Below are 20,059 nucleotides of genomic sequence, written 5' to 3' on the forward strand. Positions count from 1 at the left end.
AGGACCTGTTTGGCTCAGAATCATTGCTGTTGACAAGATGCACTGGCATATACCTGGTCAATTAGATCTTACAGAGACTGGATCTTCTATTACAATTAGGGGTCACATTGCTTCCCACTCCAGATTATTTTACTGGTATGTTTTGCCTGTACAGTAACAGAATCACTTGTGTAAATCAGAATCGCAGCTGATATCAGGCCAGCTTTCAGACTATACTTAACTCAAGAGCTCCCTCTACTGGAATACTGTACCAGTGGATAGAAACTCTTTACCAGTGGGCGCAGGCAGTACATGAGGTGAGTAACTCAGCAACTGTGGTCCTGTATATTTTACAGGTGTCTTCACAAGACTTGCCTGTTCTTGAGGTACACTGGTCTCCACCATTTAAACCCCTGGAATAGACAAACCTGAGGAGGCTACCTGTAAAGTCAGATTTTGTTCCCACTGCTGCCTGTGCAAAGTGAGCTCTAGTGACCTTCATACCTTGTTTTCTGTGATAGTCCTGATTGATGTGAAGTGTGACTTTACCCCTTATTTATTCCTAAAACACCAGCTCTCAAGCCTGGCTGCTTTTGCTTCCAAACCACTGGAAGAAGAGCAGAGAGCTAATGTCAGTCTCTGCCCGGTTCTTAAAGTGTATATTATGGCAGCAGCTGTTTGTGTGTTATAGAGGCCATGGGATGAGTGGTTCCTTGTCCAAGTAGAGCCAAGTAGAACTGGGTTGCTGACATTATAGCTCAGGGTTACACATTCAAGGATTTGCAAGTCTATCGGCTTTTCATTTGATCAGGTGTTTCAGTGGGTGACATTTTCATTTTGACTAACTGAGCTTTATCCTGTGCTTTTACCTGCTTTGAGTATGATATAGAAATATGTCAGAACTACAGCTAGCATGTCCTTTTCTCTGGAGTGGACTGCTACCAACGACACCAGGCAATAAATTTGCATCTTAATTAATTATTTATACAGCAAATTTGTAAAAACAGATTGCAGTATTTATCATAGACTATTATAAAACAGTTGACAGCTGACCGCTGATGTACTACCGTGCTTGTCCAGGAGAGGGCAGTATTTAACATGGAGCACATTGGAAATGTGGCAGACATTAAAAATGAATGCAAAACACGTAAACACGTGACACACCTAAAAAGGCCCTGCCATGCTGCATGAGAAAACAATTGTCATTTCTTGGAAAATACTGGGGTGTAGGCTAATTAAATTTTTATAATGAAGTCTGGTTAACGTAATTGGTGATGGCTAGAGTCTCATACTTTACAGGTGTGAATTCACACATGGGGCATGCCCTCCATGCCCTCTCTCAGGGATTGTTGACAAAAGTTTGAATCCAAAGTTATTGAACACCAAATCTGAAAAACACAGGCTATCATTATGACGGGATAATGGCAATTTAATTGATAAATGACCATTGATCTTTTTTCATTATATGTTTTAACTCTCCCAGACTTCTTACGTGATGCACTGACAGTGTATAAAACTTGACATCAAAGGCTGCAAAGCCTAAAAAGAGCATAATAATGTGACAGGCAAATCAGTCTGGAAAAAAAATGTTGTGTGGTTGCTTTTAACAAAACAATTTCGCCAGTAGATGGCAGCGATGTAAATCAAATTAAAAGTATTGCCTTAAAGGCTCCAGCAACGTTAAGCACAGAATTATCTCTGTTGCAGGAACTCATAACTTCTTATTGTCTTAATAAAGAAGAGAAAGAACCACATAGCAACATTAGTGCCCTCTCAACATTTTAATATGGTCCCTTACTTGTCAGTATGTGAAAATGACTGTCAGTATCTCCTTTAGTTTAAAATTGGCATGATCTTTGGCTCTGTGACAGAAACAAACAACATACATGAAGGCTTAAGGTGATGTTTGGATTTGATGACATTTATTTTTTGATTTTAATGTGTAGATCTGAAGTAGGTGGAATTGAAATAGCCTAATCCAAATGGTGATTTCATCATTTCAGAGGGACACAAAAAGTCACAGCAAAACGTTCAATTATGATGCAAGTACTGTGGGTAAAATATATAATATATATATTTTTCTGTTTAATAATACCTCGGGAAATTGTTCAGTTGTGGGGATTTCAAATGTGGTTTTAAGGATACTGACTGTGCAAGTCCCTATAGGGATATTATAGTGAGTTTTAGTTGGGGCACTTAGCTGAAGTAAACAGAAAGGGAGGGGAGTGTGCGCAAGGCTTTGGAAAGGGGCATGCATGCAGACAGCCGACCACTGCAAAGTGTTGAGCGCGGGACAGACTGGCTTTAGCCCACACCACTCTTCCCTCTGTCCAAGAGAAGACCCCAAACCTCTGCTGTGAGGCGCTCACACTCATCCCAACCAATAATGTGAAAATCAGACGGAAACGTTTGTCAGATGTTTAAACTCATCGTCGCTTCATTGTACTTCAGTGCCGTCTATTTTCAACACTGTCTCACAGTTTGCAGTCAGGCTACAGTAGGCTATCCACGAGGATACCTGGTGTGAGATGCGGCAATGTCCCGAGGTATATGCCCACGCGTGAACTCTTGCGGATCCTTCTGGATTTTGTCAGCGGTCATATTTGCGGTGAGTGTGATCGACGTGGACGCGTACAGCTGTCATGAAGTGAGGACCGCTTTCCAGCTGCGGCAGGTCGGGCCGCTGCACCGCGTACCGGAGACACCTGGCACAGGTGAGCCAGCGGGTTTGGCACCTCACAGTGAACAGCACTTTGGCTAAAGCGCACTGCGAACATCAGATATTCTGAAAGTACAATCACAGAGATTTAAGCAAATACCATGTGCAAGCGTGTAACTGTGTTAAATACTCATGACTACCTCTATTTAAAAAAAAAAAAAAAGCCTTTAATAGCCAATGTTCAATGCTTCTTACTATTCTGTGCTTCTGTCAAAAGCACACGTGGGTCAGTACACATGCACTGTGAGTGGTCTCCCAAAGCAAAAGTAAGCCCACCTAAGTGACAGATTGAAAGGCTGAGAGACAGAACAGATATCGCTTTCTGTCCTCTCTTTTGTTATCAATATCAGTATCGTCTCTCCTCTTATTGGTCATGTTAGTTGAAGAGACTTTTAAAGGGTTTTAACCATAAAATCTCTATTTCTGATGTGTGTGAAGTGCATGGGGGATGCTATAGTTATGGTGTGTTGTTTGGCTGCCAAATCTGAAATGACTAAGTGAAATTACAGCCTCTTTTCATCAGATCTGTCCATCGTTGTACATCCTGACTTTTTCTTCTCCCAAGAAAACACGTGCATGTATATGTTTAAATTTCCCAGTATATGGGCCCCATCTGATCTGTCTGGTTTAAAGCATCAGAGTATCTTGATTTTCTCTACAATTTGCAGCTTCACATGCCACCCAGCTGCTTATCACACGATCCGGCTGTTTGGAGAGATTAAACAATTATTTAGCACATTTCTTTTGGCAGAAAGCCACCCAGCCCATTCACGAGCTGCTGAGACAGGGTTTTTGAGCTAGAACAAGCCTAGTGTGATGCTCTCATATGGTTTAATCTCTGTGGATAAAGAGGCTACAGTATTGTGTCCACATTGGGGAAAGTGATTGATTTACAAGCTTCGGATTGATTTGCAGATGTCAGCCACCAGCAACCCCTTTGGCTGTGTGTCTTTAGATACTTGGGGTGGCAGAGGCCCTTAAACTTACATGCACTTGACCCCAGGAGCCATGGTTTAAGAGAATAGATTGTCCAGACTCCTGCAATATGCCTATAGAGACTTTTGGCACCTCTGCTGACATGCATCCCAAATGCTTTCTTGTCTTCTGTTAGATTTTTGTCAGAGTGATGCTTGAAAGCAGCTTCAAATGCCTTGAAGGTTTTGTGGTATGTGCTTTCCTAGTGCACGCTGAGGAAAAGTTATTTTATGAGGATAAACATTGGTTCCAAATCTGTTTTGGAGGCGAAACGCATTTTGAGCGGGTTTAGGCTTTGGTTCAACTATGCTAGTTTTGCTTCAAAGTTATTCTGCAAGCATGAGACTTCATCACTTATATAATTATGTCATGTTTGTTCTATGTGGGGTCATTTCAATTGTCATGTACCATATATTTGAACTCAACAAATCTGTCTACTCAGTGGGCGTTATCATTATATGTTTTCTCCAGTCTTTTAATAGTTACTGTAAATCTCTTCTCCTTTATTGTGAGTCTTTTAGCCTCAGGGGTGTCTAAGATTGAGCTCTATTTCCCCCCTGTAAATACTCAGATAACAGTAGATATGCAATGGACAACTATCTCCATGACTACAGGTCAGAATCCTTGCTGCAATAGTGTCACACAGATGCAGGTTGGTGGCAGCTTAAGTATCACCCTGTCTGAGTCTGCAAGCTGTAGCAGGGAGAAGAGCAATAGATAGCTGAGTGGAAAACATACCGAGGGGGGCATCCAAACCACTCGATATGTTTGTTTAGCAGGGTGTCACTACTAGCAACAGAGGATGTCGATTTCATTGCAAGCAGTAGTTTAGGGTTAGCTCTTAAAGACAACGGAAGGACCTTGGTCTTCTGAGGATGTCAGCAGTCTGGGGCAAGGCTTGCGTGACAAGCTTTTACAGTCTGCAGTGCACTGACAGAAGCCACATATAAGTATATCCGCCTGTTGCAGCTGTTGGTGAACTTTTTACCTGACAGACGGCAAACAGAAGCATACACACACAGTATGGTGTGAAAGGTATGCAATAGTCTTTACTTTTTATTTTTATTTTCCCACCTCCAACACCCCACAGTAAAATATTTTATCTATCTATAGTTTTGGAAAATTGGGCTGATATGATCCAGATTCAAACTACGGCTCCTTGGTCTGGACTATTAATTGATATAAATATTTGAGTTTATTTGCAAGGTGTGGTGAACTGCATTTTTGTGCATTTACACTCCAGCACCTCTCTGCTGTTCCTTCCCCTCACAGCTAATCAAACATTGCTGTAGCTTCACCAGTACATTTTGGGCTTCTATCTTATTTTGCTTTTTATTTGTACTTGTCCTAGAGAGGTTGTTTTGGGTCAGGCAGCAATCTTGTCTTCAAAGCGCTGACCAATGGAAGGGGGTGTTAGAGTGGGAGATTTGGTGTATATGTGTGTGTGTGTACACAATTATGCTACTCTGCTTCAGTTCTCAGATCAAATGCCAACAAAAGCAACTCTTGAAATTTGAAGTGGCAAAACTTCAGCCCTTTTCGCAGTGTGATGTTTGTTTTAGGATACAGTGCTGCGTTTCATTCATGTGTGGTGAACGAATTTCTCACTAAGCGCCAGGAGTGTGGCAGCGGGGAACTTAAGAGCCGGCCAGTTGGATATGATCTTACATAAAAACAAATGCACTTTTACAGAACACATATTAGTGCAGTATTTCTTTGTTTTTATTTCTTGTATCCAATGAAAGCCTGAAGTGCAATAAATAGAGATAGTGCCTTATGATTAAGAGCACTGTAATCTCATGTTGGCAAGCAGTGGTGGAAGAAGTACTTAAGAAAGTAGGAAAATACTTAAATGTAAAGTAAAATTCCTGTCCAAATTAATTCCTACTATTACTGTTATTTCTTTCCAATTATGAATATAATTGTAATGAAATTTCATTCTTTATGGGAGAATCCCCCCTTAAATTACAATATAGTTTAAAGGCAATTGTAATTTATAGTAAAAAATGAATTATTTCAAACCAACATATTTGCTTTCCAGACATTAAATGTTTGTTCCCTTGGCCACACTGTATAAAGAGCGGCTTTATCTCCATGCCAAATTCGGCATCAAGGGAACTTAGATAATGAGTGACATGAAGTTGCTTATCCTGTGATTACTTTGAAGAGTTATGACCACTTTGGTACGGTGGTACACAGCCAAACGCTCCATATTGAGATTACCACGGGGTGCTGATATAGCCCTTTGGAGACAGATCATTTGGAAAGCAGACTGCAAGCAGTGCTGGTCACAGACACGCTACTTCTACTGTACAGTTGGCCTCTTGGATAATGTCCTTCAATATGAACAGCTCAGTTAAAATGATCCCATTGAGCGAGGCTTATCTGATTGTGTAGTAGTAGTTGATTTACGGAGTCATTAACAGCTATTTTAGAGTGAAAGAGAAAGTTTCCTATATCTTGAATACAAGGCAAGCAGAGTCATGTGTTAATAGCAAGGGAATGAGAACACGGTGTGTTATCACATGTCGCCACATCCTTAACCAGTTACAGCGTCAAAAGCCTTGGCAAGCTCTCAAAGCTCAACATGGTCTTTGATTGGCTGGAGTTATTTTGATTCCCTTTTTAACTCTGCCTTTCTCACCGTGAGAGCATACACACGGTCCACACCTACTCAACACACACTTAAAATCATTGAGCATCAGTGTTTTCTTTTCCTGGCCATCTCTCAACTACCTACTTCAAACTAATTTTGGTGACATTGGTGGCAAAAAAACATCTCTGACAAGTCTTCAAGTAAAAAGACAGATTGAACTGACAAGCACCTGAGATGCTCTTTCTCCAGTCCACCTCAAACACTTCAGCCTTCCCAGTGTTGCTCCAGTCTGAAGCTGATTATTCTGTCTGAGTCGGTCTCTACACAACATCTCTTATTGGATTTCAGCCTAAGTTTATCTTGCGTTTCATTGGATTGTGTCCGACCTCACCCTCCTTGCTTGCTGCTGTGGTAGAGGCGGATGTGATTTTATGAGGTTAGTAGACTGCCAAGTACATCATCTACCTCTCCAATAATATAACCATCTAGAAAAGATGAACCTTCCTGCGCTCTAGGAATAGAAATAGTACATGAGAGGAGAGCTGGTTTCTGGGGAGTGTTCAACAGATTATCTTAAATATTAACATAATTACTCTGCCAGTCTGTGGCTGAGCATCCCTTTGATATAATACTTCTTCATCAGGTCTACATCTATCCGCACACCAGTCTTCCACTTCTCTCTTTAAGCTCTTTCTGTCCAACATCTGCCCTCTGGCTTGGCTTTGGACTGCGTGCCAATCACTGTAGGCAGTTTCAGTTTGGGGTCTGGGAAATCTAAACATTCCAGTTGAGTTTCAAGGTTGTCCATAAATGCAGGTATGCGGCAAAGACCCTTTTGAGATGTGTTTTCATTCAACCTGGTCCATCCAAAACACAGCAAATCTGTATAGAGTAAATATCCTGTAAGTTCAGTGGATCTGGGAACTTCAAAGAGAACTGGCTTCCTGAGGCAGGAGAAGGGTAACTGCATTAATTGCCTACTTTCTAACAAAGTTATTCTTGTTCTCAGAAAAATATCAAAACAGCAGCATCAGGAAACCACAAACCTCCCTCCCGGTCATCAACACATTCCAAATCAAAACGAAGTTTCCATACCATATTGAGGAGGAGTGAGCTGCATATAAATCATTTTATGAGTTTATGTATGTGAGTTTGAAAAGGATACTTAATAACATAACCATCCTCTCAGCAGTGTACTGTATTCAGCTCTGCTACTGTAGTACCACATATTGAGAGTGGCATGTGAGTTAGCAGGGCAATTATACAGTGGTAGAGTTTCTCCACTCCAAAGTTTTGACTTGTGCAATGAAGGGCACTGAGGTGTTGCTGAAGGGATTGTGACTAAAAAGTCAAGACCCCTGAGCCATGGCTTTAATACGGCAAATTACTCCAGAGGTATTTGTCACCTGAGGACGATTAAGTGAATTAGGATTCAGAGTTGACACCCAGTCTGGGGTGCAAAGTGTGTTAAGGTGTAGCCAGGCAGAATGAGTAGCTTGCATACTGGGCACTCACTAAGGGCCTGCAGAGTTCAGTCGTCTTGGACTATTGGAGTCTATATTAAGTCACATTAAAGCCAAGGGTTGTTATTTGAAATCAGAAGAATAGTTGCAGGTTGTAGACAGAACACCATTTACAATTCATGTGAAACTTTGAAATTTGCAAAATAAAATAAAAGTACCATAGCAAATGCTGTTACAAATTAGTTGAATTAGTTTGTTTTAGTTAGTTTTTCAACCAGTGGGCACAGGTTGTGTGACCTCTTCAGAGCTCACACATTTTAAACATAACTTGCGCAGCTGGCTGCCCCTAGAAGGGCGTAATAGTTGAAAAGAGATCACTGGTGAGTAAGGCAAAAAAAAGGAAAAAAAGGCACTAGTGAGTGAGGCCACCAAGACACCTGTGTGAAGTAGCCACAGAGTTCCATGGCATAGAGAAAGTAAAGTGGCAGTAAATTCAAATGACATCTTGGCTCATTTTCCAGCAAGATAATAAGCCCAAACTGAAAGCCAAACCTATGCAGGAATGTCTTAAAAGCAACAATGTTGATCTCCTGTTGTAGTCAAGTCAGAGACCATTCCAATCAAACATCTCGAGCAGGACTTGAAAATTGTTGTTGAGTCATGGTCCCCAAGCAATTTGTCAGAGCTTGAGTAGTTTTGCAAAGAATAATGGGGAAAAACTACAGTGTCCAGATGTTCAAAACTGTTACTGTTGCCAAAGCTGCCTACTAAATGTTGGAAGAGAGTGAGAATCTATGCAGATATTTGGGATTTGTAGATATTTGTTTTATGTTGACATTAAACACCCTTTATAACCCTCATTACACCAAATGCTTTTATTTCATAAAACAATTAAACATGACAAAGTTCAAGGAGAAGTCAAGGCCTTTTAGAGTCATGTAGGGTTTGTATTATGTAGACTAGTATGGTTAAAAAATACACGTGTTACTCAAAAACAAGGCAGTCAGATATTAATAGATATGTCCTACATTGTAGACTTCAATGACTCATTGAGTCCTTGGAAGACTGCTGCCCTGAGTCCTCAATCCATATATTAGTTTACCCTTCAGGCAGAAGCCTCTAAAATGCTTTTTGTTAATATGCAACATGTAAAATATTTTCAAAGATACAAAAGAATGCACTCAGCAATATGTTTGCTGTCGGACATACATAGTGACATGGCTTCTAATGATTCCAGAAAGTGGCCTGGTATATTCGTGACACAGTCAGCCTGCCCTGACTGCTGTGGTGGCTTTAACAGCCAAAGTCTTTCTGAGTATCACTTACTCCATGCAGCTACTCGCAAGGGACGGAGAGGCCAGGCTGGATTCCACTGTGAGTCCCTGGATATTAGTTTCATATCACAGATAACACACAAACACAAAGGAGAGAAAGAGCCAGCCAGTGAGGAGAACAGGGTCAGGGACAGAAGGGGAGAGAGGACATACACCAAATATGGTGAAATGACAACCTTATAATAATTAAAACAATATAACAAGCAATGAATATTTGACAAGAGGGACACCTTTCCCATGTGGCCTACTGTAGGCTTTCCATGAGCCAAATTCATTAAGTATTTTGCTTTACCACTAAGGATTCTAATAAATGGCACTAAAAATGTCTAGCTAAGAGTTTCACATTAAGACCTAATCACTATCCTGCTGAGAGAACACATTGAGCTTGTAATGTGTTTCATTAATCAGCTTATTTAAAATATCTACTATGATGTGGTCCCACCTGTGTGTAGACACTGATATTTACTGAGAGAAAAACATATCCTTATTGTTTTTTTAGTTGTTGGTGGAAATCGAAAGGATATGAGTTGTTGGATAAAAAGTAGTGGAAATGTGTTCTTGGATTTCTTCTTTTGATTGGTGAGGTGGGTGTGACGAGTTCTGCTCTCACCCAAATACTCTCATATTAAAATAGGTAAATTTTAAAAAGGTGGGTGTCATTAAATATTTGATTGTCAAAGATTTGATGACATTTAACCCATTCAACCACTTAAGGATGAGGTTGACCGCCAGCAGTATTCACTTGCTCTTCTGCCTTAGTGACCACGACCAAATACACAGAATTAGAAATGACATACCCACAATTATTTTGGAGTTGCTCCTAAATTGACCTGTTGTCATTAATATGGCCCCTGATTCATTTAAGAGGTCATGTTAATGTATGTTTAGACCTTTAAATATCCATGGTTTGTATGTTGAAACAGATGTTCAGTTGCTCATTTATATCGCTCTCATCAAAAATTTAGAAAAGAGCACTCTGGTAGGCTGGTAGGAGGTGCATTGGGATGTTGCCCAGAACAAAAGTGTATTTTGTTAAAATTGGTCATATGCAAACTTTGTATAATGATGGTCCAGGTAAGTGGCAGAAATAGTGGTATTCCTCAACACACGCAAAAACAGGACAGGACTTTGCAGAAAGGGTGTCAACAGGAAAACACTGTTGACAGGGAGACAGTGTCAACATAAAAAGAGTGGACTGCTACAGAGATGGAGATAATGAGCTGGAAGGGGCAGGACAGCCAGTTATGACTTCACTCGTCTGGCTCTGGGATGGGAACAAATGGAGCCTCACTGGGTAATTAAGAGACACCCAGGCCTCACTAGGATATGCCAGGCAAATGGGAGAGAGGGAGCAGAAAGGGAAAGAGGGATTGAGAATGCAGCCCTATTGTGTTTCATGGAGGGATTTGGACAGTGACTGCACTGGTCTTGCGGTCTGTCCTAAGGCCATGCTTTAGGCTCTGGTTACAACACCTGCCTCCAGCCACCCCCGTCCAACCCCCCCTTGTAAAAAGAGTTATCATATCAGACCTCTGCATTATGGAAATGTCCCTGTGCATGTGAATTTGTGCAAGGAAATGTGTGGGAAAGGATTTTAATAACCCATGCTAATTGTGACCAGTCTCAGTGATGTCATGACAGTGTCTATATATGTAGCGATGGTGAGAAGCAGGTGTCACTGGCAGGATAGGGTGGACTCTGTTTCAGCTGATGTAATTGTGCCTGATTGAGCTGTTCTTTGGATCATAGTATTTGCAGTTAGGTCATTGCCTTCATGTGGTTGTGATGAACTGCAGTATTATGGCTAATGACTGTCTAGTTCTAGAGGTGATTTCATACAAATTACTGTGTGTGTGTGTGTGTGTGTGTGTGTGTGTGTGTGTGTGTGTGTGTGTGTGTGTGTGTGCGCGTGCATGTGTGTGAGTCAAAGAGTGAGTGACAGTAAATTTTTCATTGCAAAATGCCAGTGCATACATGTATTTTTGTGTTTTTATGGGACATGGAGTATACATGCATGTACAGATGTATGTTTGACGACATGTGTGCATCCGTATGAGCCAAAGATATTTATATATTTAGCACAGACAGTATTTATAGCAGGAAACGTGGATGAATTCTTGGTCTACTTTCTCACCCTCCCATGGTGCCTCTTCTGTCTCCCAGTGGAGTTATGGACTGTCTATCTATGTGCATACTCAGGACACTATACATATACTCACACATATTTGCACAGCACAGCCTAGAATCGTATATACTGTGTATATATATATATATATATATATATATATATATCTAACAGGATAAAACAGACATTTGTGTTCTTTGTATAATAACACTCTCATCCATACTTCAACCCTCAACCCTTCTGCATTTCCATTTCGTGTCATATGCTTCACTGTATGTGTTACCACTAACCCTAACCACAAAAAAGTTAAATGTTGATCAAAACAAAATTAAGAAACATGTCCATTTCTGCCTGACTTTCCTAGATGTGGATCTGTTGGTTTGTAAACACCAGGGTCCATCCTGCTGCACCCGGAAGATGGAGGAGAGCTACCAGTTTGCTGTAAAAAGAGAAACCCTCCACAACATTCACTCCTACAGCTATGAACTTGAGCACCTCATCTCCGGCCACTCGGATGCCTTTCAGGGTAAGTGCTGGGACAAAGGGGCCAAGCTTGCTTTGGATGGGATTGGCCTGAGACACTGGGTTGTTGTTGATGGATGGGAAAGAGGTATTGCGATTCAGTCATTTAGCTATCTGGTACATACTGTACCTACCACTGCATTGAATCTGTGGACACCACAGAATGCTAGCTTCTGCAAAGTATTTAATTTAAAAACTTGACCCAGCTTCATGCTGACCTGAAAATGAACTTATTTGAATCCAAATTCAGCAATAAAAACAAAATAACTTTGTGTTTGTTTTCTTGCTTGCAAAGAATATTTATTTGTCCAGTATTCAGTAAAAAAAGTTTATACTCCCCAGGACCACGGTAGCTGGCGTGCAGGCAAGTGTGCAGCTCAGGAAAAGGGCATGGCTTCTCTTTCCCCCCTCTTCCCTTCTTCTGTGGGTTTGGCAGCAACAGAACTGTGGAGAAGGATAAGTGAGGGTAAACGGGAAAAAGAGAGTATAGAGGTCTTTTTCTCAGCCTTTAGTGTTTGCAGGAAGATTGTCTGCTTTGTCATTATCTGATGGTGCTCTCATTACAGCAAAACAATTACTGGAACCCTTGAAGAAATTACAATGGAGAGTGAAACGATTTGCACAGTAATTATTTTTGTTTGTTTGTATGTTTGGTTTATTTTTGGGTGTATTTTTTTTGGTTGCGATGCCTCTCTGGTAGCCTGGTCAGTTCAGATGTCTGAGTTCCGGATAAACAAGGCTCTGCTGTAGATACAAAGCCTGTTTCAGCGAGGTCTTGCCTGCCAAAGGGTTTTGTACTACACCCAACTGAATCAAGCAGTGCACTAGTTGCCCATGCTTGTCCTCCCTCTTCCTTTTGTAATTGCAGTGTCATTTAAATTAAAACATTTCCGAAACAGAACATTTTTTTCCTCCTCAAAACCTCCAGCACAATCCCACAGGGTGGGAGACATGCTTTGGATGGTTTTAATGTTACAGTAATTTCAGTACCATACAATTAGTTTTATAAGACAATGGACCGCTTAGACGCCATGTTGACCAAGTCCTGTTTTATGATTCATGTAAGAACACTACTGGTCTTGGTGTCCAATATGGAAAAGTGTAATAGAGAATGAAACTGGGCAGGGAACGCTCATGGAGAATTAATTTCATTGTTGTCATGGAAATGATAGTCATCTAAGTTGTAAATGAGAATAGTGTTCAATGTACTAAAACACCACTAAGATATGAATTTCCAGTCCCTTCAAACATATTACTATGTAGGTGTTCACAGAGTGCTGGAGATATTACAGAAATAACCATTTTCAAATAGTGTTCCTGGTATTCGTTGTTTTCATCATCATTAAGTTCTTTCCCTTCTTACCTCATGTCTGAGACGGTCTGGAGAATGAAGATCAGGTGTTCCACATATCCAGAAAAGGCCAAGATGGAAAATAACAATGGAATAACAATAGGAACTGGAGTATGGTGGTGCCGAAAATTATGATGTCACTAGCCCTCAATTTGCAAGGCCTTCTAAGGACAGTCTCTGTGCTGTCTGAGTGCCTCGAGTGGAATGTGAAGTAGCAAGTGGCTCATATACCACATGAAGTAATTAGAATATGATTTTGGCCGATACCATTGGTACTGTTATTCACACGCTGGATGGTGGAAAATTGTTTGTGGGTAGCTTTCTTCTCCTACCGCTTTCTGTTTGTACTGTATCTATCCAGTTGCAGCACATGCAGTTCACCACAGAGCCAGTTGTCTGCAGGCTAAAAAACTCTCTCTTTCTTTTGCTGTCAATATGTTGTGTTTATTTGATAATTCTTTCATGATGTGGCCACTATTTTCTGTACAGCTTTCCATCTGTCTGTCAAGTCATACCGTAAATCTAAAACAACAAGTCCTATGTGTGTTTTCTTTATACACTGTAGCTTCCATTGTTTCAACTCAGAATCACTCCTGCTGGTTGCTAAAGTTTAGCCAAAAGGACATGCCCATTTAAAAGGAGATGGTGTGTGTGCAAGGAGTGTGTGTTTTCATTGGCCTGCCTTTGTTTTGACAGCCCTAAGGCCCTACTGTGCTTTGTCATGTGTGGGAGTTGTCATGTCACGAGTATGACCTCATAAACACAGACCACATTTATGAATGCTGAGAGGCATTTTTTCTCAAATGTTTCTGATACTGTATTAATATGAATGTATGGGTTCAATTGTGTGCTGCAATAACAAAGCTTTCTAGTGAAGCCGAGCCAATGATCTTTTGAGATTCTCCAGATATCGCCGTCGACTTTTACCCTGCGACAGCCACGCCCTAAATTACATAGGCAGGTTTCATCTTTTTACGTAACAACCTCCTTCCCTCATACTGTCCTCCATATTCCCTCCTACCTTTAAACTTTCCCAATACCTTCACACAGATACACCCAGCCCTGCCCCCCTGGTTTCCTCTCTCTTCCCCCCAACACAGAAACAGACAGACTCTCCTAATCCATGCCATAGTTGATAGGTAATGAGTGTTGGGGCCTGATGGTGGGTAGGTGTCAACCACAGAGCCCAGTCTAAGCTGGGCCAGCTTACGGCTGCCATCAAGGGCTTTGGCCTGTCAGCCTGTTCTAGCCAATCAGATCTGGAGTAATCTTACTGGCTGGACACCTCTCCGTGGCCTCCTGATTGGCTGAGAGAAAGTTGAACAGATGGATTGGCCACTAGAATATGTTTGTATGTCTGTTTGCCCATGCTTCTAGTTAATCCGTAGAATTGCTAGGTTAGAGCCTTAACTTTTAGTTAGTTCCAACGAGCCCTCATATAAATGACTTGTTGAGTCCAATATGCAGCAATTTCTTGTTGGCAAATTGTTGAGCAGGCAATCCAATATGCGTGTGTGTATGACAGGTGGGACTGATGAGCAAGAGAGTAAGTATCTGGCTATACTGTATACTCACACTGCTGTGGAGCAGATGTCAAGAAAATGCTGACACTTTTGATCACTACTGTCACTGATATGAGGGGGACGTGGCCCACAGCTAAAGGCCATGACATCTGTGTGTGTGTGTGTGTGTGTGTGTATGTGTGAAATGAGGGTGTTTGAGTGTTTTGTACATGTACATCTTAATCATTGTGTGTGTATGTGCATAAATACACACAAAGACGTGAGCATGTACAATATTTACCACCATTGCAAGTCATGATGACCTCAAGGCTCAAGTTGTCCTCACAGGAGTTGGCAAATGCTTTTCAGAGAACTGTATTCTCCTGGCCTAGATAGCTCTCGATCATCAATGAAAGTGCATCGCATTTAAAACTTTAGGTGCCCTTCAATGAAGGGACAAGGAGTTCATTTGAGAAAGCGTGACAGTGAGAGAGAAAGAGGCCATGGCAAGGACGGTGCCTTTCCTCATTGAGGCGACATAATTAGCTGATCCTTGTCTCATCATCCAGGAACTCTCCAGACCCCCTGTCCTGGGAGACAGCATGTGCATGAGTGTTTGCAAGACACAAAGTGATCAAAACCACGACCGGAGGCACAGGGATACTTGAGGGCCTCAGCTGTCAATGGCAGAATGCAGAAAAAGAGTACTCAGAGAAGTGAGAAACACTGAACACTGTACGGTTTGTTGGTGTGTCCCCCCCGTGACTGTTTGTCTCCCGAGCCTTTCACAGGTGGCTGATTTCAACTTAATTGTCCCTCTGCCCCTTGGGAATTTGCAGCCTCCCTGATTGCCTGCTTGGAGACAGTATTTTCCATGTCTGTTGCTGTTTGCACCCCCACCCCCCAATGTCTCTCATTTCCCCCCTCCAGGTATAGACAGACAGACAAGGATATGTAGCCTAAAGCCTTATTGTTTATAAGCCACCCCAGATGAAACCGTTTTGAAAATTCTTTTGCTTTATTCATTTTTGACTGTCAGGATCATCCTGGGTGGCTTGCACAACACAGCCTATGTGAAGGCAACTGTCTTTTTAATTAAATAGCGATGATTTATGTGTTATGTATGTGTGCAAGTGATCAGAATGATGAATCACTTGGCTGTTGTGTCCTATCTTCATTCTTTCATCAGACACAAGTCCTTCTATCTATATTGCAATCTCTCTGCGTTTGTCTGGAAGTTCTCTCACTTTTTTTTGCCTGTGATCTTTTCAGCCGTCTTCTCTCACACCATTTTTTCCCCCTCTCACTTCATGTCTGCATGAATTTTTCTCTGCAGATGTTTTGACCGACAGGGTTATTGCTCTAGAGGCTGATGCTTGGACACAGGATGACATTGCTCTGCACCATGAGCTCATGCTCAAATTAGGGAGGATATCCGGAATCCATCCCTACACGTCTCATTTAATCATACAGGGTGGAGGGGAAACGTGTTTATGGACCTAATAGTGGAGCGAAGACATTGCATATTTGAGTGTGTGTGTCCTTAGCATGTTTGTGTTTTAACAACGCCTTTCTAGTCTCCTGAGTAGACATGACACATGAGGGCAGGATGCGTTTCCCTCAGAGTTTGCTCGAGTCAGGCTCACTTGCGAAAAGAGGGAAAGAACAAAGGGAAGGAGGGAGGAGAGAGGGGGAAAGCTCAAAGCCTCTCGCAGTCATAAAGTCACACTCAAAGCTTCCCTAATTACCTCTGCTTTTCATCTGCCCCTCTCACCTCAGCACGAATGTGTGAGAACCCAGAGCAGTAGGGAGTCGGGCCCAGAAAGTGAGGAGAGAAAAATTAGATGGAGGGAGGGGCTGATGGTTAAAGCAACGTTTCAGTGAAAGTGTGCACAGGTGTGTTTGAGTGTGGTTCTATCAGGAGTGTGTGTATTGTGGTGAGCCTTTAAAGATCTGTTGAATCAACAGGTTTTTCTCTCTGTCCTGCTGCTCTCTGACAACTCTCCCTCTGTCTTCCTGAGCGTCTCTCTGTCTCTCTCTCTCTCTCACTCTGTCTGTGGTCCATGCTTTGTCAGCATTGGTTGCCTAACAAGAGCATGCTGGGTCTAGGTGGGCCCCATGCCAACTGCCCGCATGCTGGCATGTGCGCTGCAGGGAACCCTCATGTCTCAAAGATAACCCAGCTGCCAAGAGTGCGCTCCAGAGAATGAAACCATAAACACAAAATTCCTCCCCATCTTCTTCTTCACCCCAAAAGTTTCCTTTCATTTTTCTTCATCATTGTTATTCTGCTCCCCAACAGCCCCAGTCTTCTTCACCAACCGTCCATGCTCCCCAGTATTACATCCAATGCCTAAACAAATATGAGGTCTGTGTAGATTAGCCTGCCGCCAGTCTTCACCGCCATAATTTGATATACTAGCATGAAATCAAATGAGATAAATACCCCTTTATTTCTTGCCAACACCATCTCTTCTCTCACAGAATGACTTTCTGACGCTAGTTTAGAATTATTAACACTGCCTTTTAGCTAGCTTCAACAACCCCTCTTGGTGTAGACTAAGCTTTATCGGTCTCACTACTATCGTATGAGCACAATAAGCTTGATGTCCAGGAAGTTTCTTGGTAATCAGACAAAGTCGCCTCTCCCGGGGTTTATTCTCTGTCCAAGAGAATTTGGCTTTTCTGGAACACAATCTGTCCGTCTGGCTGATGGGATTTGTACTCTACTGCTGCTGATTGGTCCAGCCTGGCCTTTTCCTGTGTCCTGTCTGACTCTGCTGCACCCGTCCTCCCCAGACTGATCCCCACAAGCCATAAAATGTGTGTGTGTGTGGGCATGTGTGTAAGTGTATAAGATCTATGTCTGTGTATAGCAGTCAAATCCTTGAAAATGTCTGATAACCAACAATATTGGCAGATTAGTTCCCTTTTTGGTGAATTTTTCACATGTTTACCTTTATTTGGTTTAATGAAAGGAGATATTGTTAAGAGAAATGGATTTGGACCAAAATAAGGTTGTGCTGGGAGAAATGAGGGAGTATTGGTAAGACGTAGCGTGAGGGAAAGAGACAAATTGGCCAGACTTGCATGTCTGAAGGAGAGCCGCTTCCATCCGACGCCTGTGGGAGATCAGGGTGTGTGCTTAATATGTGCTTTTAATACATAAGTGGATGAGCATCGTGATGTACATGTCTCCATGTTGTGACTCACACAGTTACTTCAGCCCAAAGTAGGTTGGAGTTGGCTGTCCTTCTCCCATCTCTCACCACCAACTCACTTCATCACTCCCCCATTCAAGTCAACTCACTTTCCTCATTACGCCCTGTGTTGGACACTCCTCTGCTTCCTCTCCTCCTTCCTCCTGGCCTCTATGGCTCCTAGCGCACCATTAAGGAGTCCCCATGGCTTTATTCACTGATCCCACAGTCATTTATCCATTGTATTCCAGGGGAGGAGGTACAATAAATGAGAGAATAGGAGGATAGAACAAAAAATAAAATGTTGTTCTGACCTTGCCCAGCTGTGTTCTGTTTGTATGATCTATGATGGATTATGATATCTGCTGTATTGTCTGGCAAAATGAACAGGGGCTTTACATGGGTCTGCTCTCAAATCAACCACAACCTAGTCTATCACTGGCAAACTCTTAATACTTTATGTGGTTTCAGTTAATGATGGAATTTGTCTTTCACCAATATTTTTAATACATTTATCTTTATTATTTAGTATTTTCCGTTGATTTATTTCAGCCCACAAAATGGATTGAAGTCTTTTTCTGTTGTTTTTAATGGCGTAAGCATGAGGGCTTAGGCCTAATCAAAGAGTCGTTTTGGCCCATAATTGAAACAATGCATAAGTGACCCTCTATGCTCGATTCATATTAAAGCTGAAAAATTAAAACAGGGGCCACACCTGCTAAGAAAAGTGGAAAATTCTTCACTAGACTCCCTTTCATCTTGGATTCCTTTCACACCTCAGAGTCAGTTCATGGGTCTGTTTCATGTTAATCTTAGGTTAGCCTAAATGTTTCCTTTCCTTTTTCATGAAAATCTGGAGTCCAGTCTTTTTCTCCGGCCGTCTCTAGTCATCACCAGTTTCCACTTATGTAATGGATTACTACCTTGAAGAGGCTTTTTTGTTTATCCCAAAACCACAGACTGTCATCGGTATAGCCAGGTTTTGGAGAAAATGCCTCAATTCTATTAGATTCACTTCTTAATGTTCCACTCTGCAGAGTAATAAGCTACTGGCAGCTGATTTGCTGTTGCATGGAAACTACTTTTTCTTCAAATACTTTGTTTCCCGCACTTGAGTCCATTTTTGGATGTGCATGTTCTACATTCCTCCATATGCCAATCAACACAATATTTCACAACTGAAATGAATAAACATGTATGTAGCTGTGCCTCTAAGATGTAAAAATGATATGAATTTGCATACTGTATGTGCAGTAAGGCTGCTCAGGCTGTAGTCAAGAGTTAGAAGTCCTCCCTACTTGTGCAACTGGCATACTTTTGATTGTAGCTTTAAGTGGTTATCAACGAGGTACAAAAGCTTCTTGTGTATGACACTCTGTGCTGCTCCTTAGCGCTTCACTGTATCAAAAGAGACACTGTGATTTATATACCAATAAACAAAAGAGAAAGGGGGGGTCTCTAAAGACCTGTGGCCCCCTTAATGCTTAGGACCAGAGGTGCTGTCCATCAGCCTGTCAACAGTCTGCCCTCAGGCTGGCCCTCCATATCTCCCCTTTATGGTATTAGCCACTTGAACAACCCTTCCTCCCTCCCCTGCTCTTCCCTGAGCCCCTCACCCACTGCCTCTCTGTGCTCTGTCTGCTCTGTCCCCGTCCTTCCCTCCTCTGCTCACTCCCCTGCCTTCGATCATGTTTCCCTACTTTGGCCAGAGCAGAGAGCAGTGACACCCCATCCCCCCCACCCCACCCCGTGTCCAATCTCCACCTCCACCCCACCCCCCCACCACCACATTATAGCCCTGTGCACCTCGAATGCCCCTGGCATCTGTGGAATTGTTTATGTTTCAGGGTTTTGATATAGCTTGGCTGCCTTTTTAATTACCGGAATGCTGATGGAGAGATGGGGTGCTTGCCCCCTCCTCTCCACCTCCTCCTCCTGTCCTCCCTCTCAAGCTCATTATCCCACCTGTTAGCCTCCTGACAGGACAAGACAAGCAAATTAGGATTTGGGGCAGAGATTCATTGAAATTTGTGCACACACATTTGTGAGTGCATATGGGGTGTGGAGTCACGGTGATTTTGGCAGCTCCCCAGTTCTTTCAGGTCAAGTTTGCGTGAATAGCACATCAGCGCGTGTTGTCTGACAGATGAGTCATGCTCCCACTTTAGACTTTAGACGTGTGATTTTGCCACACAAGTATGATGAATCAACAGATTGATTCATTGGCTTATTAATAGTTTATTACCATTAAACTGTTTGCTGAAACGTTATAGGCTGGGAGATTGTATGACAT

At 42.1% G+C, this 20,059-nt stretch overlaps 1 protein-coding gene across 1 annotated transcript in view; it reads left to right on the forward strand.

The window, feature by feature from the left end:
• Window positions 1-2,515: 2,515 nt before the first annotated feature.
• LOC139296997 (glypican-5-like) overlaps window positions 2,516-20,059 on the forward strand; it is an 89,545-nt gene continuing 72,001 nt past the window's right edge. The window contains exons 1-2 of the mRNA XM_070919575.1: window positions 2,516-2,693; window positions 11,556-11,717. Of these exons, the coding sequence (XP_070775676.1) occupies window positions 2,516-2,693; window positions 11,556-11,717 (340 nt within the window). The remainder of the gene's footprint in view (window positions 2,694-11,555; window positions 11,718-20,059) is intronic.

The sequence above is a fragment of the Enoplosus armatus genome, chromosome 14, assembly GCF_043641665.1.
Source record: "Enoplosus armatus isolate fEnoArm2 chromosome 14, fEnoArm2.hap1, whole genome shotgun sequence".
NCBI classification, from domain to species: Eukaryota; Metazoa; Chordata; class Actinopteri; order Centrarchiformes; family Enoplosidae; genus Enoplosus; species Enoplosus armatus.